We start from the raw sequence: 22,735 nt of genomic DNA, 5'->3' as shown, positions 1-22,735 counted from the left end.
GCAAGACAATCTGTGGGATGAAGTAGTTCATTTTTTGAGTGAAACAGGTCGGTTTGCAGTTCACAGCAACTCCCAGACAGTCCCAAATCACGCTGTGGGGATCTCCTGCAGATCCCATCCAGCATTTCCCCGGAGATCATTCCTTGCATGTGATGAAATCTCTGACAAGTCACCCTCGCAGGACTCCCCGCTTATGGGAAGCTCCCAGATTGCCTTCTCCCCTCACTGCCAGAACAGCCACCCCTCCACGTACAGAAATCCTAGACATTTTATCACTCACTCCATGCAGTCGCTGCCTTATCTGAAGCTCGATAACCAGAAAGCTGACCTCACAATCACAAACATTGCCGATAAGCCCTTACACTCCCGGTGCCCACCTTCCCCCTCGCACCCGGGCTTTGAGAAAAAGCCCCACACGCAGTGAGGGGAAGGCGCAGGGGGCGCGGGCTGGAAAGGGAGAGCGGGCAGGAGAAGAGAAGGGGAGCCAGGAGCCCAGAGCGCTTTACCTGCCTGTGCCGTGTGCGCCTCCTCCCCGGCACTGCAGGAGCGGGGCGGCTCCGGCCGGGGACCCTGCGAGCGGGGCCGGCCCAGCACCGCCCCGCAGCCTCAGGCCCAGCCCGGCGGCACCGGCCCTCAGGGCGGGCGGGAAAGGCTCCTCCGCCGGGGCTCGGCCCTCCCAGGGCGGGCAGGAGGGGACACCTCTGTCCCCAGACCAAGAGAGCCCAACAAGCTGTGCAGGGCAAACACAGGGCTGGTGCTGCCCTGCTGCCCCATTTCCCCAGCCCAAGTAGGGGCAGGTGGCCCTGGGTTCCTCAGAGTAAGGTCTGACCGTACCTGAGATCACCCGGCAAAAGGGAGCTGAGGTTTTGAGGGATTAAACTGTTCCAACTTTGCTTTGGAAGTTTCTGGCTAAATCGTGCCCTTGCACAGCATCGTTTCCGTGCAGTGCAACACAGCCAGCCCCCCCTGACAGAACAGAAGGGTTTAGTCACTCTCCAGGGCAAAATGCTGCACATTAGTGAGAGCACCAAAGTGCAGCTTGGGTGGACACTGTCACCCACAGCAGGTCAGGGACAGCAGAAGCACAAGGAAGGATTCCCAAACCCAGGAGTAATGAATTTGAACATTGGACTTGCAACACTTGTTCCCTCAGATGGCATTTTAGAGTATTTGGGGCAATATAATGAACTACTCAAGAGTTTTTTTATGTGGGCTCTGAGCAGCATTGACTGCACACAAATGCCCCTCAGGGCCTGCAGGGTGAATAAATCCCTTCCCTTCCAAGGAACTCTGGCTTTAGAAATACAGGTGTAGGTACAGTCCTAAGGGTTATTCTGTCCATTCAACAGGACTATGCAGGTGTTTGACCCTGCTGAATTTAGGCTTTGTAGAAATATTTTCTTCATTGTTGGTCATGTTTTAATTCCTCATGTCAAGTGTAAGAATACGTGGTTAAATAGAGTGAACAAAGTAGAAAATCTTAAGAAAGGAAAAAACACTCCTATTATTTACATTGCAGTTTCTGTTCCCAAACCTCTCAAAGCCATTACAAACTGAAATCCTCAGTGATAGGACTAAAAGACGAGAGACATAAAATGCAGTTTCTTGTGTGATTTTTAACATGTGGGATTAAAACACCTCAGTACCTTTGAAGAAGTTTGACTTACTAAATATTTGTAACCTTAACCTAAATTCATGACACGTTAAAAAACATTTTCCCACTACTAGATGAGTACAAAATGAAGGTAGCAGAAGACAAATTAATGGATTCACTCCAGAGCATATATAGCTCATTTTCCCAACAGACAAATCTGATTGCACTATGTGCCAAAATGTAACAGCACGTCCTGAAATGAGAATAACACTGAGCCTAAATTACTGTTGAAAAGTAATTTGAAATTTCAGCAGTCAAATCCCTTGCCCCATACTACAGAATACTATTCCACAAAGATGACTGACAACAAAAAGCTAATAAATTGGCATTAACCATCAGGCAAAGTGAGTTTGAGGTAAACCTAAAATGACATATTAAGCATCCTAGGTGGCAAAAAATCACCAATAATTATAAAAACCACAAAAACCCCCACAACAGACAACTTTTTTAGACTTCAAAAGCAACAGAAGTCAGTTCTTACTTTACTTACCTGAGCTTTCTCTGCTCTCTCACACTTGCAACACAAGCACTGCATGACATACACCTGCCAGGTCTGTGCTACTTACGGTGTCTCTTGTTGTTTTAAAGGGAAGTTGTATCCCAACTGCCAGAAATTGTCCACTTAAACAGTTTTTAAAAAAGACATGTTAAAATAAATAGCATTTATTTAGTGCTCCTGAAGAAAGGAAAATGTCTCAAGCTAGCTAAACTCTCGAGCCCCTACAGCCTGATCCTCACAGGCAGTTTAACTCAGAGAATTTGCAAGAAACCACCTGTAACTTTTTAAAGCTGAGAACATTTGGCAACAACTTACTTAGCAGGTTTGTTTTTAGAGCCATCAGTTTAAAGTGCAGTTTTGACAAGCTCTACCGTAACCCCTTTAGCTGGAAAATGGCAAATGCAAAAGCAATGAGGATTTATGAGGCCTTGACAGGGAAGAACATGAAGGAAACCCAACCAAAAGCAATACATTTTTGGTGCACTGTTATCCCGTTAAACAAGAATTAAATCCTGTTTAAATAAATAGAAGGTTGTGTTGCTACTGAAAGCTTGATCCTTAACGCAAAGAGCAGTTGCTGCAGACAAGCATGGCTAAGGTTACAAAAATGAACACAAAACTTAATGCAAAAGTCATCTCAAAAAAGTTTATTAGCATGATTAAAAACGTGAAGAATGACAGTAAGAGAGAAAGTAACTTAGCATGGAAGATTATCCATTTCAACAGTTTTATTCAACAAAGCTTGAACTGAATGGATAACTTTATTGCCAGATTTTGCATGATTTCTTTCACAACAGTTCACACTGTATCAGTTTCACCGTTATAAAGACTATTGCTTTCATTTGGATATGATCCCTGTTGCAGGTAAGTATAAAAAAATATCCCCCATTGCTGCTGGATTGCAGAATGCAATGTTGGTTTAAGAGCAGGTAAAAAAGAAATTCTCAGCTGAGGAGTCCATTTAAAAAACAACCTTTTTTCCCTCCCCCCAATCACACTACAAAGAAATACATTAGTATTTTGGCCTTTAAATTTCTTACATGATATTTATTTAGCATGGCAATCCCGAAATTCCCTCCCTTTAGGTAACCATAAATCAAAACCCTCTTTCAGAGGCTGCTTCTTGGGTTAGATTGTGGAGCTTTACTTCACACAGGCTTGAGGACGAAGACAGCATCATCCAGCACGTAGTAGTCATTGTACATGTCACCTTCACAGAGGTAGGGCAGTCTGGTGAAAGCCTCTATGGCAAAACCAGCTTTACTGAAAACTTCTGGCAGGCTGTTCACCTGTTCTTCCCAAGTCTGCCCTTTGATTTCCAAAACTTCTGAGGGCTTTTCCCACTTGCCACCTACTGAGAAAATAGAACAGCTTTGTTTCAGTTATAAAGAATACTTTATTGTGTGCTGTATTTTCTTACAGAAAGCACAATTACACTAATTATGTTCCATACCACTCCACACAGGAGGTTGCCACACCACTTGCAGACCTGTTGCAAGATCAGTTCCAGTTTATCCCTGCTGTTCAAAAGCAGCTTCTTTAGGGTTATCTTTTGTTACATTTTTAACTAGAAGTGCCAGGAGTGTAGCTAAAAGGTAACTGCCATTAGTGAGCCTGGTGTCCAGCAGACAGGCACAGAGCTAATTACAGTAATTAGAGTCAGCAAGTCGAAAATTACAAATTGCTCTGAAGCTTTCACCAACAGATCACCACATTACAAGGGATGGCTACTTTGTGCCTTCAGAGGCCACCTACCAGCTGATCTGCTAAAGGCTGCTTAGGGTCATGTAAAATTAAGAAGCTGATTAGGTAGCATGTTAGAAAATGTCTTGTTATTTGTTATATCCAATGAAATAATCTGAAGGATTATAGGCACAACTCTCAGGAGTTAAAAATTCCAAGTTCTTCACTCATTTTCCAAGTAATGTCATCCACAACAAACAAAAGCTTTCTGGTTTGGTCTGTACCTTTAACCAGTTTGCTAAATGCAATAGTAAACACCCTTCTAAACAGGAAGTTCTACATCTTGTGATTAAGACAGTTCTGCAAATCCAAACATTTCCTAAGTTCCTCTTCCTTCAAGAAGATTCATTTCCACAGAGACACAAGAAATGGCAACTTTCAACAAATTAAAAAATGTGCTAATGCTGGCGTTTGACTGGATCCTGTATGGTGCTGGTAAGACCTTTAAAACTTTTCTTACATTTTCTCATTTAATAGCAGTTAAACAGGACTGAGAACTTTGTGGTTACAATTTGCAACACAGATACAAAATAAAAGCAGGGAAGTTTTGCTAAAAATCAAGTTAATTTCTGCTATGATCATATGACTTCCAAAATACACAACTGCTAGTAAATGCTTTTTTCTTCCAAAAGTCTGAAACGCTGCTGTAACCTGTAATTTCTGTGTCAAATCCTGCTGCACTTCCCTGCCTGGAACACTCCAGCAGCAGCCTGGTTTGAGAGCAACTGTGTTTGTTTGGGAGGAGGCTTTGGAAGTTCAGCAGGGAGCACCTGTATGACCTGAGGCCATGGAGATGCCACAGCATCTACAGATTGCTGTAGCTGCTGTGGCATGGCTCTGATATGGACCTGACACAGAATCAGTTTCATTTTATTGCTGTAAAAGTCACAGACACTGAATCTGGATTTAGTGAGAAAAATGGTGAAGGGACGGTGCTAATTGTTCACCATGGACAGGTTTACAAACTGTGTATCAGCAGTACACTAAGAGATTTCAGTTTATTTATCTTCTAGTTTGTTGTTTTCTGGCAAGCAGAAAAGGATGTTATTTAGATAGTACCCTTTATTCTCAGTGCCATAGTTTAAATAACTACACTATTTATTTGAATAAATTTAAATATACTAAAACAGAATTCACATAGATTTCAATAAGGACTTAAAATAAATCTTCCAGACTAGTCGTATTAAACCACACATTTTAGTTCCTTAATTAGAATGCTCTTCTCTGATTAACCTTCCTGTTTTCTCTGCACACATTTTCAAATGTCAGGACTAACAAGCACTATTATTCTTAGAAATCCAGAGTCAATATATGTGATAAAGTGGAAGAATATCTAGGAACTATTGTGAATTCTAATCAATGTTATGAAGTTGCTAAATTATAAATGTCTTGATTTATGACATTTCCATTGCCTGCCTTCAGCTTATCTGGCTTGAGTGAGATCAAGAAGAGTGGAGGAGAGAGAAAGCCCTGCAGAACTGCTCCACTGAGCCACTGCACTTATGTCACACAACCCCCACCCCCACTGGCCAGCACCCCCACAAACACGCAGGACTAAATCTCAGGCTAGGAACTGCACAAATTATCCTTTTGGTCTTCTCCAGTGCCAGAGGAAACATTCACATTGCTTCAGATCTATCGATCTTCTGTATTTTGTCAAAAAAATAGAAAGCCAAGTACATTTACCTGTAGATAAAAGTGTTAAATGAGCACCTGTGCAAGCTGTAGGAACTATCTAAAAACAAATTACCTGAAAACAGCCTTAATAATTTCAAGTTGAAAACAGAGCTGGTTTCTTCCTTTCCTCCTACCTTTCCTTGAACGAACCAAAAGTAGTTGTTTTTTCTTTTTAGACTGTACCTTGCTTTTTAGCTGTCCCTCACATCAGCAACTGTTCCTTCCCAGCAGGTGCTGCGGATCACTGCCGAGTCACTGTCACACAGCCCAGGTTCCAGCAGGCTGACTCCTCCATGAACAATGTGTCCCTAACCTGCACCTTCTCTGCCTCTGGATGCTCCTCGACCCCACCTGAAGTTCTGTGGTTTCGCTTTTTAACTAACACACATCAGGATTTGTGTACTCCTGGATGCACAGAGCATCAGAAGTACAAAGTGCATGTATCAGAAAATAACGTCGTACTTGAGATAAAAGATCTGACTGTGGATGACAGCGCTGTTTATATCTGTGGAATAGCATTTTCAGACTCAGCTTCACCCCACTCTAAACAAACAGGAGATGGAACAGTACTAACAGTAACAGGTCAGTTGTTCATTCCTTCTTAATGAAGCATCTTAGAAGAAATAAATTATCTTGTCTAAATACTCTCATTATTTATACTTTCAAGAGTGACATTTAAGGTGGAAATACCAACAAACCCATTAGGAGTAGTATGGCTACATTAACATGTTATTAGTAAAACCAGAGGGATTCCACAAATAAGCATCTCAACCTCATTTGCTAATTAGGTTGTTCTGTCATGATGAAGATGGCTCTAGAATTCTACAAAAGAAAGAAGTTTTATACTTGTGCTGTCTACCACACTCTACATCCTCTTACATAAAGACTTCAGTGGCTGTCAGAAAGGAAGTATCAACAAAAAAAGGGAAGCAGAGAAACCAACATTTAGTAGAAGTATGTGCAAGAGAGTGCAGGGCCTCAGACCTGGGGTTCACTCTGCCAGCTTGAAAAAAACGTTCCAAACCTTTGTCTCACTTGCCTTCTAGTTAAGAAAGTGATGAAACTTCAGTAACTACTTTTCAGTTTTACATGTCTAAAACAGAAGAAGAAAAAAACCCCCAGAAACACTCAGCTGGATTATTACTTTCTTTATAGTCCTTCCTTCCTCTACTTCCATTTCTGAACAGAAGTCTATGAGCTTTATTCAGATATACCTTTACAGGAGCAGAAAACTGGATTCCATTCTCTCTCTACCCCTAAAGGAAAGGTTTGTAATCAAAACTAACAGGTCTTCACTGCCCTTGCAAACATGAGCGAACAAAAGGAAAATTATCTCACTAAGGAATTTAAACTGAAAATTAACCAGAAAGAAATACCATGGTATATTGTTTTTTAATTCCTCAGAGAAAGGGAGTTGCAATGCAGTCTTAAAAAAATTATGTGAACCAGAATTGCCCTTTATTCTAACACTCATTTTTAACGAAGGCTCAGAGAAGCAGCACAGCAATGGAAAACTCATCTCCATGATCATCATCTCATCCTTACTGTTCCTGTACAGCTCTGCTGTGCTCACTTCCTTTGCGGTCTACAAGGTAGGCTCAAAGTGATTTTTCTGGTTTTGTTCATTTTGTAAATCAATACAATTTTAACGTCTCCATAAGGGGAATAAAAACACATTTCTAGAGTTTATAACTATTATGGTTAAGTTTTAAGGATGGGGTTGGTTGAAGTCCATGGGCCATCTCTGAACTCCTGTGTGGCACATACCTGAACTCTCAACAGCAACCACACTTCCTTTTTTCAGTAAAGTGTTTAAAATAAAAGGTATTCTGAAGTTAAAATTATCCTGAGAGTATAAATTTCCAGTAAAAGTGAAATAATTTAAATTCACATCAAAGTATTTATGAGCTGCAGTAAAATTACTGCAGACTGACTTTGCTTGTCTACTGATTCTCTTTATACATGTACAGAAGAGACACCTTGGTAAAATATAAAAATATCAGAGACTTGGAAGAAGTTCTATACTTACAGAAACAAATCCATTAAAATGCACATGGTTTTGTTTTCCTTTAGAAGTGAAGGTAGAGAGTGAAGAGTACAGTGGGAAAAATTAAACAAACCTTCTTCAGGGGAAAAACTGGATCTGTGATGCCACTGGTTTATTTTTGAGAATTAAGTAGTGTTTCAAGCAGGTCCCACTGTGCTCAAAGCAAAAACACTTGCACTATCTACTACCAGAGCTGAAAAAGGCTTCACACATGTGAAAACCTCTCTGATTTTTCAGTGGTGTAAGCTGATCTAGTGAAACGCTTATCTGAAAACTGACACTGCAGAAGGGCAATAATTTTAACTAATCTGCTGATTTCTCATATTTTAATTGCTTTTTCATTTATTTTCTCTCCCTCTAGTTAAAACCAAAGTGGCTAAAGAAAAGTGGGAAAGGCCAAACAACAAAGAACTATGTATGTTACCATGTTATTGTCTATGTTCAGAGCTTCTGTATATTACCATGCCTTGTCTGTGATTCACAGCTTCCTCTTCATGTCCTTTAAAAGTATATTTAGCATCAAATTTGTAATTAATTGATGATTCCATTAAAGAGACATTCTGAGCTGCTAAGGCTTCATTTTAGATTGGTACAAAACTAGTTCTCAATTTATATTTAAGTAATTTTAACAAATCAGGTAATTCATTTTTAACACACTGGATGCACAGTAAAGTTAATCTCTGTAAAGGCCATCTCTAACACTGTTTCCTTTAGGTTTTAAGTAAATTTTGTTCAAACTTCTGACAATAACAGGTTTTGCTATTAATTAGCAACAACCTCCACCACTACATATCCTTGTATAAAAATCAGAAGCCATGCATTTAAAGATCCATTAAAGAAGGTGTATATGTTAAGTAGTGCAATAATAATGTAATTTAAAACGCTTCTGCTTGCCAGACTGCAGGTTTTTAAAATACCACTCAGTAACATTCCCAAAGACATACCCAGGTAAAAAAATCTAAATTAGAAAAGGTAGAAAAATATGTTTCCTCCAATTCAAACTGTTGCACTGAACCAAAATATTTTAAATAATTTGCAGAAAATAAATAGTGGCCGAAAAGTTTTTCAAGCAATTGCTGAAGAACTTCAAAAGCAGAGATTTGCTCAACACTGCCAACAGCCTGTGAGTATCACTTACCAATACCTAAATTTATGGGGAAAAAGAGAAACCGAAAGGTTTTAGGAGTTTACTGTATCTATTTCCTTTAAAGATGACAGAGATGTAAAAGAAGTATTCTGAATGACAGTCAAAGACATTATAAAGCATTCTAAATGGCCATATGCATACAATTACATATATTTATTAACACATGTGTGTGTATATACACACACACACACACTTTTTAAATATATGCACATACATTTAAAATTACAACTGCCACAAATTTGTATTTTGCCAAGGAGAGGTCTGGTTCTGTACTGTTTGGTAAAATGCCTGGAGCTGTTAAAGAGGTTATATTTGAAAAGTATAACTGCTTTTTCAGTTCTTCTTGCTCCATTAACCCACAGTATGGGACAGAAACATAATGAAAATATTATAAAAGCTCTGTAATATATTTAAAGTATTTCCCTCCTCCAGCACACAGAGCCTAAACTAAGTATTCAGTATCATTGAGTAAAGCCACACAACTTATTTCATTATTCCAAATTTATGCCATTAAGTATTATATGATAGTAATCTTACATGTGCCATGTAAATTATTAAAAACCAAAACCAAATAAAACCAAACCACACAGATTTAGAAATCACACACATTTGCAAGCATAGAAAATGGCTTCAAAACCTTGCTTCCAAAATCTTGCCTTTCTTGAAAAACAATGTTAATTCTTTCCTATTCTGAGCACAGAGAGCACCAGAGATGCAAGGAGGAACCAAATGACACATAGACCAAAGTAAAGCACTACTCTTATATACATTTCACTTCATTTATTTCCATGCAGCTCCAATAATTTTCCTCTGTAATTACCCCTTTAAAGGCCTCAAGTCTCTGCTGACATGACCTGGTCCTTGGTTTGACCATCAGATATGAAAATATGGGCTATGTTTTACTGCCCCTGTGCTCCCTGGAGATTAGGAAAAGCCAACAGGGTAAGAAACGTGTTCTAAAGCCTGCAGATACCACATAGACAAAAACAACAGAATAAGAGGGGAGAAAGGATTTTACTGAAACACTAAAGGGATAGAGTTTGCCTAAAAAAAGAAATTCTGCCTTCATTTAAAAAAAAAATATCACCTCAGTAACGAAACACTTCTTTCCCTAGGATGATTTGGAAGATGACACTGTTTATCAGAACAGATGAGCACGTGCAGCACTTCAGATTTGTTCAACAGCTCTCCTGCAAGCAAAGGAGCAGGTGAGGAAGTTCAGCTTCCTCACAGACTTCCTTTGCTTTAAAGAGAGAGGAGAAAACCTTGCAGGGCAGTGTTCTTCAGGAGTATTTTCTAAACAGATCACCAGAACCAGGTGCATTGTATCTTACATCTGTGTTACATACTCTATTTTCCATTTCCAAGAACCCTGGGAAAAGACTTAATCTTTTCAAGATAACTGCTGACGCTTCATAAAAGTTTCCTTTTGTAGTTTTGATTTAATTCTTTTTTTTTTCTCTTTACATAAACTTTTATGTATTCATTGTACACAAACAGAGCAATTGTGAAAGATGTTTGATAATTGACAGCAACAGAAAATAAACTCGTTTCATAGGTGGAATTCTGGATTTGCTCATGTTAATGGGACAGTTATTGATGTAACATTTACAGACCAATAGTTAATGAGCCTTAGAACAGTTTAAACAGAGCAAAACCTGTGTATTAGACAGGCAAGCAGAAAAAATTGACAATATAAACACATGCACTATCCTGTCAAAGCTCATTTGGGAGGGGAGCATCTTCCAAACCTATTTAGGAATGTAATTGTCATTGTGGAAACATTGCTCCTCCAATACTGAAATTCATCTGCTAGGCTGACAACCCCATCTCCCAGTCCCACCATGCCAAGTCAGGAATACCTGGAGCACCAGGTTTTGCCTTTACAAGCCTGTTCAACGTGGATACAAGCACAAAAAAGAACTACACTGTCCAGTAAAAGGTATTTTAAATACCTATTTCAGCAGTTACTTCCTAGCCAATCTGCAAAATCAGCACTTTTACAAGGGATCTGTTGGTATCAGGCATTTTCCCTTCTAAGGAACAGCTGCATCTTTTATCATAATTCAAATAAAGTAAGGCTTTGTTTAACAAATGAAGTGGCATCTCTCACTTCTGCAAGATGAGAACTGACAATTGAGACAAAGCAAGGGTCCATCTTACACACTACTGTGTCTCCAGCTCAATTAATAGTATTTCAGGAAGACAGAATACACACCTTTGCCTTCTTATCCCTGTCAATTAATCACAAAGATATTAACATGTTCAACAAGAAAATTTCACACTCTTAGGCTCCCAGTGTTCACTACATCTCACGTATGGTATGACATTTTTATTTTAGAGAAACTTACACCAGTCCAGTCATGTATTATCCAATAATGACTTTTTCTGTCTGTATTAGAAAATACAAAGGATTCTTATATGGCTCTATGAGACACCTATTAAAAATAAAGTTGTGGTAAAACTTGTTCTTAGTGACTGCTCTAATACCTGATGATTCATCAGGCTCTCTTGCCAAATTCAGACACCTGCAGTAACTGCATTCCTCGTTGTTCTGCATATTGAAATAAAACTGAAAAGCCCAAGAGAATCTATGATTGAGCTCCTCTGGACTCTAGGTGTCACTGTCATTCCACAAACACTGAGCCCAGATCTATATTTTAATTCCTCCTCCACCTTGCTTTGTTCTCTTAGAGCAGGTTCTATGTTATTCACATAGACAGCTTCTACCATTACCATCCCATTATATTGCATGTAGTAACCCAAATACCTAATTTTGATTCATATAATTTCTCCACTTCTATCTATGGATCTATCACTGGATCAAACACCTTACCTGCTCCAACACTTTTCCATTTGCTCTCCTCTACAAAATTAAAAAGTTTCACTACATGGATCCAAGCTGGTTTTAATGAGCTGCTACAAGAAGTTATTTGAGCCTCCTTGAATGTTCCAAGTACAATTTTGTTATATATAAAACATATGTACATATCTATTTTTAAAATGCATCATCATGTAGAACAGCTGAATGAAAACACTGACATTCTAAAATGGTTTTTGCATCATAAAGAGTCTGGCAGTTAATTGTCTGTTTCTTTAGCCCATGGTTAAACTGACCTTTAGTGGGAAAGCTGTAACTTTTGTGTGTGCTAACCTGTACTGTTAGTAGTTGATATGAGTCCACAACAGTGGCAAATAGACAAACTGAGCATGTTTCCAAGCTTCAAATGTATTAAGGGAACAGAAATGCCCTCAGCAAAGTGACTCACCTGCCAAGTCACATCACGAATAGAATTATGACATTGGTTTACAAATCATTTTACAACAGCACTTCAACTTTCTACAAGTAGGAGTGACTGTGTCCAACAATCTCAGAACAGGTTTCCAGTCCCTTGGGATTTATAAATTTAATTCCCTATTCTCCTCCCAGCATAAGGTAGGAGATTGATGATGAAGGATATAAGCAGGCTTCGAATAGTTTGCTCCTTAACTTGTCCCCTCCTGTTGAGCCAGGGAGTTGTACATGGTCTGTTATTGGCTAACCAAAAAAATGCAGGAAAGCAGATGTGGGTGCAATAGTGATTGCCAAACACAATGGCACAGTTTTGAAGGCACACAAAAAAGAATTTCTCATTTTTTGGTTCTAGTATGCCCGTGAAAGACTAGAAAGACACTGCTGGTATTTGGAATTTTAAAGGATTCCTACAAGGGGAAGCCATACTGTTCCACATTACAGGAATAAGCTGTAACCAAATACGCTTGAAATGCTTTACAGATGCCTAAGTCAAACACCAAATCTAATTAAAGACATGCTACTTTTCAAACTAGTTACAAAATTACAAGCTCAAATACTGTATTTTAAGTAATTCTTAATCTGATGGCATTATTTCTTATACTTATTTTTTCCCTTCTCCCATCAAAATACCACTAGCATGTAAAAAGAGAAAAACAGATTGAATTTGATGCATTTGTGATTGCCAGAATAGGATTAGTTCTGTATTTTCTGGGCATCCATGCTTTTCCACAGACAAGTCTTAACACTCCAGGAGAACCAGAACAGTGACTGATGAACATCAGCCTCCTGGAATTCAAACCACCTTCAGGGTGCTTCAACCTGAATCCACCATCACAGGCATGTAAAAAGGTTTCTAGTTTCTTTAGAAGTTTAGTCATAAGGATGGATTCATCTGAAAATCTCTCATATATTTCTTTAAAATCCAAGTAGGGTTAATAACTGAGTTTTGGCACCACATTTCACTTTTTTATTCCTATTACTAGTACAATGTAAATGAATACAATATTAATAGTGGTTGATACTTCATATTGGTAGGGGTCCATATTTTTTACTTTGAGACTTCATGTTGGAAAATGAAAGTTATATTTCTATGAATTTTTACTTGGGATTCATCTGGAACATTGGAACAGCTTGACCTGAACAGCTCTATTCAGCATTAGACAGTTCTGATGGCTTTGCTCAACTGGTCACTAGAGACAGCTGGGGTCACCTCTAGGTACAAGGCCCTGATTAGTGCCCCATTTTCCCAAGCTGCTCCAACACAGCTGAAATGTGGTAACTTGCAACATAGCATCTGTGACTTCAATATTTCAGGTTTTTGTTAGTGCCAACAATGTATTCTCTTAAAAATAACTCATATTTGAACTCTCAATAACAAATATGTGGAGTTAAAAAAAAGCAGCTTACATCATGTGGCCTACTTACCTATGATTTCATACTTCTGAACATGCCCTCCACTAGTTACTTGTAAAAAATCAAATACAAACATATAATTCGTGAAACATTTAATTTGGGATCCTAGATCCTACATATGGTTTCTTTACCTGCCTAAACAGCTGTTAATCTGTGCACTTACCATTTTCCACATAGGGGTGAAATGGCAGGACCAGTGCTAGGATGACTCTGCCTCTGGTTGGCTCCAGGACACTTCTGATATCCTTTAATACAGTCAGGGGTTGATCACAGCGATCCAGCAAATTCAAACAGCTGATAACATCATACTGAAATCCTGTGTTCTGCCATTCATTTACACCAAGCACCCTGTGAAAGGAAAGAGATACAGTCTGTTGAATAAAAACAAGCTGATTTCACACAGAGCTACCGAAGGCAAAAATTCCCTGTGGATGTGTTCATAGTGCAGGTAAGGTCACCCATTTAGAGAAGAGACAGACACGATTCCTTCTGGTCTTGTGGAACAGAAAACTAAATCAATGATCAGCATGGCTGCATGCCCAGCCCTATGAGCCATTATACTGCCTGATAAACATCAGGTAATAAAGGAGACAAAAAACAACACTGGTAAGAGGGATCATGACATGTGTTTGTTTTTCTGCTTTTGTACAGGCTAACCTTTTCCATAACAATCAAACAATAAAAGAATTGAGTGAAAATATTGAACAGTCATTAAATTACAAGTAGATTACTTTGCTGTAATGTCTGGATGTAGGAATTATTCAGTCAGTACCTGTATTTCTTCTTCTGAAGCTGCCATATCATAGTTTCAGACAATTCAGTGGCATAGATTTCTTCAAAGTGAGGACTCATAACTTTAGTGACTTCTCCATCTCCAGCCCCTAAATCGAGAAGTCTGTGGGATTTCCATTCAGGATTTATTTTAAGCAGTCTTTGAAATTGTTCTGGGGAAAACACAAACATTGAGCCCCTTCCCAGCAGCCTAAAATGTAAAAAGAAGACATGAACAATTTTGTACAAACTTTAACAGGACAGGTAGTGAAGAAATTTAGAATGTGCTTTGGCAGGAACCAGTTACACGTAATAGTAGACAAGATCACTGCTCAGATAAATTTTAAATCGAGTTCAACTTGCCTTGCACTTGTAAGACATCAAACACAGAACCACATGCAGCTACAGTGGTTAAGATTCCAGAAGGAATTTGATTAGGTAAGGAAGAGCTCATGGAGTGCAGCTCGAGAAAATGATTGCATTAAAAAAAAAGAAGGGGAAGAGAAAGAGTAGGAAAGATAAAGACTGAACCTTATCTGTCACATCTGCAGATCTGAATCTCTGCCACCTACCTTAAAAAAAAACCCCAAGATGAAATAACAGAGGAAATAAAATGGCAGCAGACAGAAATATGCACAATGAATGAGGAATAGGACGTGGAACGAGGAGGGAAGACAGGGAACAGATTTAAAGAAAGCATGGGGGTAACACTGCTGGAGGGGCAAAAGAGATTTTTTAAATTCTGTGATACAATGGCTTTTGCTGCTATCTGCAGATCCTGCCTTCAACATGAGAAGATGTGGAATAGAAAATAGACAACTCATTAAGGAATTGGGTAGAGGTGACAGTTGGATTCCTTATGGATCAAGTCAATGCCATACCCGCCCACAACTGTTTGAAGACTACACAGTGACACGTTTCAGCTGTCACAGCAGAATTCAATGATGAAACAGCCAGAAGAACAGGCAGAGGAAGAAGAACTGGTCAGTAATAGACTGCAGCTAGATAAATACTATTCTTTCAACTCCTGGTGGATAGAAGGTTAAACTTAAAGACAATGAACAGGAAAAAAAAACCAAACAGGAAAAAAGGTAAACAGAGACAAAAAGACTCAAAGAATAAAAAAATGTGAAAAGGAGGTGGCCTAGGAAAGACTGACTACTAAAACCCAAAGAAACAAAAAGGACAGAATATACAAAGTCATAGAGAGGAAACTAAGCAGGATATCAAATGTATAAAAATAAACAGACTACATCCAATTTAAGCAGAGCCCCTTTGCAGCACACATGTGTCAGTCCACACTGTGTAATTGGCTCATAGCTATTATTCCTAACAGCATTATGAGGTGTTATTCAAAGCCCTGAAGAGCCTTTGAAAAAAAAAGGAAGAGAAAGGAAGAAGAGACCAAAGGAACCTTTTTATAAAGCTACACATAACTAAGAACACCACAGGGAAGCTCATAAAGTCATCTGGGTAGAAAATAAGGAAAAGACTATTTTTCTAGCCCCAGTAGACAGCTGCTATCTTGTATCAGACTCTGCAGAAGTATGTAGCAGGTGCAGAGGTGGGGATACTGGAGAAATTGGCTAAATGTAACAAAATGATTTTTTCATAAGGTCCAAGCTGATAAGCTGTGAAACCTCTCTGAATGGTTGGTAAGGTGAGCAAAAAAAGCACTGCCTTGTTTGAAAAAAATACCAAAGCACCCATGAACAGCCAAACTCCCCTGCAACTGATGCAATAAAAAGGATGATGTTTTATCCACTTATGTTTTCCTGATTTGCTAATGGTTCATCAGTCAAACATGCTCCAACAGAAGTCATCTGTTCCAGTGCAGCTTACACACAAATAGAGGTAGAATTGTTTTAGAGAATAAGAGAAAGCTCAATATTCCACATTAGTGTTACCAGACACAACATTTGGCCAGCTTTGCACTGTTTAGAAATGTGCCATGATTTGCCATGGCAGGCAAACACTCTCCAGAAGGGAGAGTTTTACAATACAGGAGTGTCTGGATCCAGCCACCAACCAGGACAATCACAACAGTAACTGAGGAAAATGTGGCAGTAGGGAAAGGGCAAGGTGGGAGGGCAGAAGAAAGCTGAGGGAAGAGACACAAAGAGAACACTCTCTTACAAGAAAATTAATACAAGTAGTTGTTACAAAATGCAACTAGAATCCTCTGACTGTCTTTTATTAATTGCAATTACCTCCTCTGTCCCCCCATACTGGAAATGGTGTTCACCAGTTAAGAGGGCTGGGCATGATGAACACAGGAGGGCATTTCACATCTGACAGAGCAGCAAAGGTAAATTACACATTTTGAAAAGCTGGCGGATCAAGGGGTAGGGCTGAACACTTGAAAACTCTAAATCCAAACCGTATTTGGCTTACCCAAGATCGATGTTTCACTTACCCATTGATAGATGTTCTAGACATAAAAAGGCTAAAAATAGAGGACACAAAAGAGTGATAGAGCTGGATAAACAGCCAGCCTGACTTCTCAATGCTGTTGTTTAAGAAGATCTGTGTTCCTTGGTCCAGGTAACTCTGGACAAAAATGGGCTGAAGGGATTCAGACAACTGTTCAGTGTTGCAGACATACCACTAGAGAAAGAGATAAAGGATAATTTTAAAAGTTCAGCAATGTAAACCCAGAAGTAGTCAAAATAATACATACAAAATTATTACCAATTTCCATAAATACAAAAAGTTAGCTTTTCCTACAGTCTTTCCAACAAACTTCAGAGTTAAATTAACTTAAAATTGTAACAAAGTGAGGACTGATTACTTGCTAAGAAATAGTGCTTTTAATTTTTGCCTTAATTATTACCCTGTACTTGGAAGATATCTACAAGATAAATTCCCTAGAAAGCCAACACAGGTCCTCTATGCGTTAAGTTATATTGAAAAAAATTAGTATTCTTTCTAATGAAGAATATCACTATTATTTTTCACTCTCCTACACTTACATGGAGTTAGTTAGTGCCAGCCCTTCTCATAAAATGCCACTCTGTTTTCTACCATCAAGAATTATTCTCTACAGCCAACACCCTCTTATCTCCCCCTTAAATCTTGCAATAATGTTGCTTAATCTGACTGCATGTGTTCATTGTGCAGAGAGGGAGGTTTAAGTATCCTAAAGTGAGATGTAGAGTTTTAGCAGAACCTTGTAAAAAATGCATGTGGAAGGACACAAACTGCCAGCTGGGGTAACTCCCTAAAGATTTAACACACACATGCTCAGATCCTGATCCCATCCCATTTGTTGCCTTGCTGGGAAAGGAACACTCACTGGAGGGAGGTTTACACAGTGTTCAGCACAGTGGAAGTTCCAGTCCTCACTGTAATGGGACAGGATCCTTCCTGCAGCGTGTGCAGCCTCCCAGCAGCAGTGCTAGCAGGCAGAGGGGAGCACTCGCTGCACCAGAGCCCCTGTGCCAGATTCATGAGCAGGGCCCCATCAAACACCGGCCAAAGCAGCGAGGAACACTCTGCAGCTGAGCAGCAAACGTGCCTGCTTAGGTTTGAAACCAGCTGCACAGCGAGTGCATTTCTGGCAGAATCGGGCTCTCGACTGCACTTTCAAACACACTTGTGGGTAGAACAAGTGAGTGATCCTTTCCTCTGGAACACAGATTCTGAGCCTGGCACAGGGATACCCCAGACTGCTGATTCATCAGTTCAAGTTTCTTCTCACTGCAGCTCAGCACTTGTTACATAAATCAGTATAGGCCAGTGACTCCCAAAAGGAATCCTTAGTGGCTCCTGAAAAACCACTAAAGCAGCAACTTGTGTACTTTGTCCATTCATTCAGAAGCCAATTCCAAGAGCAGAAACAAATGATCCCAAGGAGCTGAGGAGCAGGCTGGGATGTGTCAGGCTCACTCACAAGGCTGCTGCCTCACTCCACTGAACAGGTTTGGAGTGGCTCAGATGATTTGCCTTTTGCAATGTGTTGCCAGTCTCAATCCAGAAGAAAAACATTTTCAAAGCCTTGGGAAACAGAGGCTTTGTTCCATAAGCAGCATGACTACACCTGAGCTCATACACCTTGGGGTTCTGCACTGAACTCTCACCTGCAGTTCCACTGAAAAACAACAGTCCTACAATTCCTGTATTTAGGACTTCTAAATATTGATGTAACCACTGGTAGAAGGATGATGGTGACAACTAACAGAAGCTTGCTTCCAAACACTGAGTGTTGTTCACAGATCTCCAATTTCTTCTTCTCAATATGGTTTAGTGGGTATGGTGGTATTCGGTCAAAGATTGGACTTGATGATCTTGGAGCTCTTTTTCAACCTTAATGATTCAATGATTCTATGATCTCTCATGGTTACTCTTGCCAATAAGGTTATTAACAACTACCTATATAACACTGGTGAATAACAGAAATTCTAACACATTATAAGAGAAAAAAAAACCCCCAAACAAACAGAACCCAAAAAAACCCAATCTAAATTTCAAATTTAAAAATGGTGGAAAAAGCTTAATTTCAGAACTACTTCCTCAAAACAGAAATTGCTTTTGTTTTCCTCCATGTACAACATATGAAAGGCCACTAGTTACATGCCAGTATGTCAATCTATTATATATTTTCAGATTGTTGTGCTAAGATCTTTATTATAACAAAAATTATAAACATTGCAACTCTTGCCTAATATTAGTAAAAGGATGCAAAACTTCTTTTAGATAATTTACATAAAACTGGTTAAGTCAGTATAAAACTGCAGAGTCAAAGTACCAGAGGTCTGAACATGCAACCCTTGCTTACCCCACAGACTCAGTAACCATAAATCTTACTAAATGTACTAAATAATCAATACCTTTATCAATAATTTAAAATCCAGATCCAATAAAATAGAGATGGAGATTATCCACTGCAGACCATCTACCTTTGAATGACACAGGCACCTCCACAACACATTTCCCTGACTTGTCTTTCTACTACAGCTCTTAACAACACAAAAGACTTCCAGATTTTCTTTGTTCACCAGAAGGAAGTTCTTCCTGTAAACCTGAATTCTGCTTCTCTTTCTACTTATGTCCTGAATGATCCCAACAGCAGACCACAAGCATTAAATTCTAGGGATACATCCACCCACCAAGATTCTGGATGTCAGCGCCCACCCAGAGCACTAAGAAGGCTGCAGGAGTGGATCAGCAGGAAGAATTATGGTCTTCCTTTGTACGGCAGTTCTCGAGTGTTTATACTACATCTTCTTCGTTAGCTCGGTTCTGCATATTTAACCTAGATTAAACTGCCAGCTTCCTTCTGCACTATGAGTTTTTTATTAGCCCTTCTAACTCCTGTCAGATTTTCAGCAGCATTTCGGTAGAACATAGCGCGGAGCTGAACGCATTCCAAATGAAATCTATCACGCAACCATTGCATGGCAAGGGCATGGCCCCTAACTTCTCCTCACGGTACCGACCCATGTGGCCGCACTGCCCAAACATAGCAGCAGCCTTTTATCGCAGTCGGATCACATTGCAACAACTCACTCCTAGTCTGCCACCTCCTACTGCTCCAGGGCCTCTGTGGGAGTCTCAGTTTCCCACTTTTTTTGTTTTCCTCTAGATGCACCGGTACTAATTACAAACATCTCTGTGATTACAAACCCACCCCCGTCACCACCACCTGCAAACTTCACTGGAGCGCTCTCATAGGGCTCGTACGGGGGGTGTGCATTGAAAAAACCGGGGTGCACATCCAGAGCCCGGGGTGCACATCCAGAGCCCGGGGTGCACATCCAGAGCCCGGGGTGCACATCCAGAACACGGCGTGCACATCCAGAGCCCGGGGTGCACATGCACAGCCCGGGGTGCAGATCCAGAGCTCGGGGTGCACATCCACAGCCCGGGGTGCACATCCAGAGCCCGGGGTGCACAACCATAGCCCGGAGTGCACATGCACAGCCCGGGGTGCACATCCAGAGCGCGGGGTGCACATGCACAGCCCGGGTGCACATCCAGAGCGCGGGGTGCACCTCTCCCGGGAGCAGCTCTGGCCCCGACCCGCCCCGCTCCGGGTGCCGAGACAGGCGCTGCTCCGCCCGCCGGTACCGCCGGGCTCGCCCCGATGCCCCCGCGGCGCCCCGGAGCCCGCAGCGCCGGCAGCGCCCCGCGTTCCGCACGGCAACTTTCTCACCGCAGGACAGAGCAGTTCCCTCTCTTTGTCTGCGCTGCCCGGCCCGCTGCTCCCTCAGCCCGCACCGCGGTCCCCGCTCTCCCGCCGCTCCCCTCAGCGGACCCCCCGCCCCTGCCCGGCGGAGCTCCCCGGGGGCGGGGGGTCCCTGTGCCGCCCCCGCCGCCCAGCCCGGCACGACGAGGGAAGGGAAGGGAGGGGCGGGCAGCGCGGCCGCCGCCGGGGCTGTACCTGGTGGTTCTCCCTGGCGCCCGGGGCTGGCTGGCGGTGGCTGCCCATCATATTCACGTAGAGGGACCTGGATAAAGGGCTCCGCAGGTACCGGGCCGGGCCAGCCCACATCGTCCTCCTCAGCACCCACAGGAGCAGGGTGTAGCAGCCCAGCCAGCACAGCCACAGTCTCATGGGGAAGGGGCGCGATCAGCCCCGCGCGCCGCCGCCGCCCCCCCGCTCCATGGCAGCGGCGGCTCCGCTCGGGGCCCGCGCACACGCTCCGGGCGGAACGCGCCGCCGCGCCAGCGGGGCCCGCCCGGACGCCTTGGCTGCGACACGCCGGGGCCTGGCGCGCACCTCGCCTCCCTCTCCTCGCCGGGGGCCGGGCGGGGCCGCGTTCGGACCGGAGCGGGGCCGGGCAGGGCGGGCTGGCGGCTCGGCCGGGCCCCTCGGCCGGCTCCTCCTTCGTCCCCGCCCCGGGCTCCGCCGGCAGCGGCGGGCGGGCGGCGGCCGCCTCAGCGGGGCTCGGGCGCGGGCTCGGCGCCGCCTTGTCACCCGCGCGGGGCTGAGGGCCGGGAGCCGCGGCTCCAACAATTGTTAATAAAGAGCCGTCAGCGAGCGCGGCCTTTCCCTCTGAGCAGATCTGACGGCTGGGTGCAGCCCCTTCCTTTCCTGGTGAGGGTGGCCCTGGCAGCCAGACCCCTCTGCGATCCTGGCTTTTACCTGGAACCTCCTCTGACCGAGCACTGATCGCATCCAACCCTGCTCATCCTGGGAAATCAGCAAAACCAGAGCAACAACAGAATATTGCCAGAGGATTTTTGTGTTCAGTTCGTTCTCACTGATGTTTAACCCCCTTGAGGAAAGTTTTTGACTTGAGAGCTTTAGACAGTTTTCCACTGAAGATTGCTCCCCCCCCCGCCCTTTTTTTTTTTCTTTTTCCTCTCCAATAGCTAGACGGGCTAGAATGCCTTTTTGGTCTATTTTTATTTGGCTTGGGTTTAAGACTCTCCTTTCCATGCCTGTTTTTATTTGTAAAGACAGACTAGTTTATTTTTTCTCTCCAGGAATAAAATAACTTTGTAATCAAAATCAAAAATGACAAAAGATAAATCTGCTGCTTTTTAAACAGACATCTGCTCACAGTGTTATAAAGCAGTAAATAAAATTGCTTCAGATAGTTACATATTGTTCACAGGGAAACATGTCTTGGTTTTATCACATTAAAAAATACAGATAACTGATTGCATACCAAATAAATTAAGAAATTTGCTAGCTTTTGTCTTTGCATCCTTAGCAGTACAACTTGGGTGTGTTTCAATGGAATTTTTCAAAATTCCTACCCAGTGTTACATTTGTCATTAATATTCTGATGCAGTAGTTATATACTCAGCATATTTTTCACTTGACAAGCCATAAAGAACTCACTATTCATGCATATTTAGGTAATAATTTTGATGTATAGTCATTTGCATATAAGCTGGTGGAGTTGTAACCAACTGCTGGACAATCTCAGCAAATCATTTGTGGTCTAAGTAGGCTTTGTCATTCAATTAATGTGCTGGCAACGATTTCCAGAAATAGTGGAAATCACCTTTTTTCCTGCTTTCTGCTCCACTGTTTGGAGAGCATTTTTATTTTGTCTTGATGGAAAATTTCTATGATCAGTTGAATCCCTGGAGCCCAAAAGGTCCCAAACACACCCAAAGGTTTAACACAGCCGTGGCTTCTGCAGCAGGCTCCATGTCAGGCTGGCTGCACAGCCTCGGGTAGTCACAATGTAAATCCTCAATTTTCCCAATAAAATGCAGTGATAAAACAACTTTCCCTTCCATTATTTAAACATTAGCAAGAAAGGGATTACCAGACAGAGGTCTTTAAGGTAAACACAGATATGTAAAATCCTCTGCCCCAAAGGTAACCCAGGAAGCCCAGCTGTGGGTCTGTCCAGACCTCCAGGACAATTCCCCCAGTCTCAGCTCTGTGTTCCTTTACCAAACCAGCTGGAATTCTTTTGTCTGCATGTACTGAGCCTTTTCCCCGACCTGGCTTAATTATGCAAGGAAGTGCCTAGAAGTGCTTGTGGAGATGGGGCTTATCTGAAGTTTTCCTTCCCCTTCCTGCT

General features: G+C 41.7%; 3 protein-coding genes across 9 annotated transcripts in view; 1 reads left to right on the top strand and 2 right to left on the bottom strand.

Annotated features, from left to right (window-relative positions):
• The window catches only part of OTOA (otoancorin), a 40,884-nt gene extending 40,262 nt beyond the window's left edge, over positions 1 to 622 (bottom strand). For 3 of the 4 annotated variants that reach the window (XM_063414392.1, XM_063414394.1, XM_063414396.1), the window contains exon 1: positions 507 to 622. The gene's annotated coding sequence lies outside the window, so the exon portion shown is untranslated. The remainder of the gene's footprint in view (positions 1 to 506) is intronic. The other variant, XM_063414393.1, reaches the window with a different exon arrangement.
• A 2,163-nt stretch (positions 623 to 2,785) lies between these two features.
• METTL9 (methyltransferase 9, His-X-His N1(pi)-histidine) lies at positions 2,786 to 21,531 on the bottom strand. 2 transcript variants are annotated; one of them, XM_063414604.1, is made up of 5 exons: positions 20,629 to 21,531; positions 16,663 to 16,853; positions 14,248 to 14,457; positions 13,639 to 13,823; positions 2,786 to 3,504 (listed from the first exon to the last, which is right to left on the bottom strand). In XM_063414604.1, the coding sequence occupies exons 1-5, from the start codon at positions 20,800 to 20,802 to the stop codon at positions 3,302 to 3,304; spliced, it is 963 nt and encodes a 320-aa protein (XP_063270674.1). In that variant the 5' UTR covers positions 20,803 to 21,531; the 3' UTR covers positions 2,786 to 3,301. The 2 variants fall into 2 exon arrangements, with proteins under 2 accessions (XP_063270674.1, XP_063270673.1); XM_063414603.1 differs by having other exon boundaries at positions 2,786 to 3,507; positions 20,629 to 21,529.
• IGSF6 (immunoglobulin superfamily member 6) lies at positions 3,527 to 10,331 on the top strand. Of its 3 annotated transcripts, none has more exons than XM_063414607.1 (6): positions 3,527 to 4,331; positions 5,802 to 6,155; positions 7,065 to 7,165; positions 7,982 to 8,035; positions 8,660 to 8,743; positions 9,883 to 10,331. In XM_063414607.1, exons 1-6 carry the CDS (start codon positions 4,265 to 4,267, stop codon positions 9,919 to 9,921), a joined length of 699 nt encoding a protein of 232 aa, XP_063270677.1. In that variant the 5' UTR covers positions 3,527 to 4,264; the 3' UTR covers positions 9,922 to 10,331. The 3 variants fall into 3 exon arrangements, with proteins under 3 accessions (XP_063270677.1, XP_063270676.1, XP_063270675.1); XM_063414606.1 differs by having other exon boundaries at positions 3,529 to 4,331; positions 5,805 to 6,155; positions 7,059 to 7,165; XM_063414605.1 differs by having other exon boundaries at positions 3,534 to 4,331; positions 7,059 to 7,165.
• Positions 21,532 to 22,735: the final 1,204 nt, after the last annotated feature.

Source organism: Prinia subflava, chromosome 17 (genome assembly GCF_021018805.1).
Source record: "Prinia subflava isolate CZ2003 ecotype Zambia chromosome 17, Cam_Psub_1.2, whole genome shotgun sequence".
Lineage (NCBI taxonomy): Eukaryota > Metazoa > Chordata > Aves > Passeriformes > Cisticolidae > Prinia > Prinia subflava.
Note: the sequence above shows the minus strand (reverse complement) of the source record. Positions and strands in the feature narration are given on the sequence as shown.

Bases quoted from the DNA above. Each gene is read 5' to 3' on its own strand.
- IGSF6 (XM_063414605.1), top strand. From the start codon at position 4,265: ATGGCAACTTTCAACAAATTAAAAAATGTGCTAATGCTGGCGTTTGAC. The intron at 6,156-7,058 runs GTCAGTTGTTCA...TTTTTAACGAAG, and splicing joins AACAGTACTAACAGTAACAG to GCTCAGAGAAGCAGCACAGC. The intron at 8,036-8,659 runs GTATGTTACCAT...AATAATTTGCAG, and splicing joins GCCAAACAACAAAGAACTAT to AAAATAAATAGTGGCCGAAA.
- METTL9 (XM_063414603.1), bottom strand. From the start codon at position 20,802: ATGAGACTGTGGCTGTGCTGGCTGGGCTGCTACACCCTGCTCCTGTGG. The intron at 16,854-20,628 runs GTACAGCCCCGG...CTCTTTCTCTAG, and splicing joins GCGCCAGGGAGAACCACCAG to TGGTATGTCTGCAACACTGA. The intron at 3,508-13,638 runs GTAAGTGCACAG...CTATTTTCTCAG, and splicing joins TCACCCCTATGTGGAAAATG to TAGGTGGCAAGTGGGAAAAG.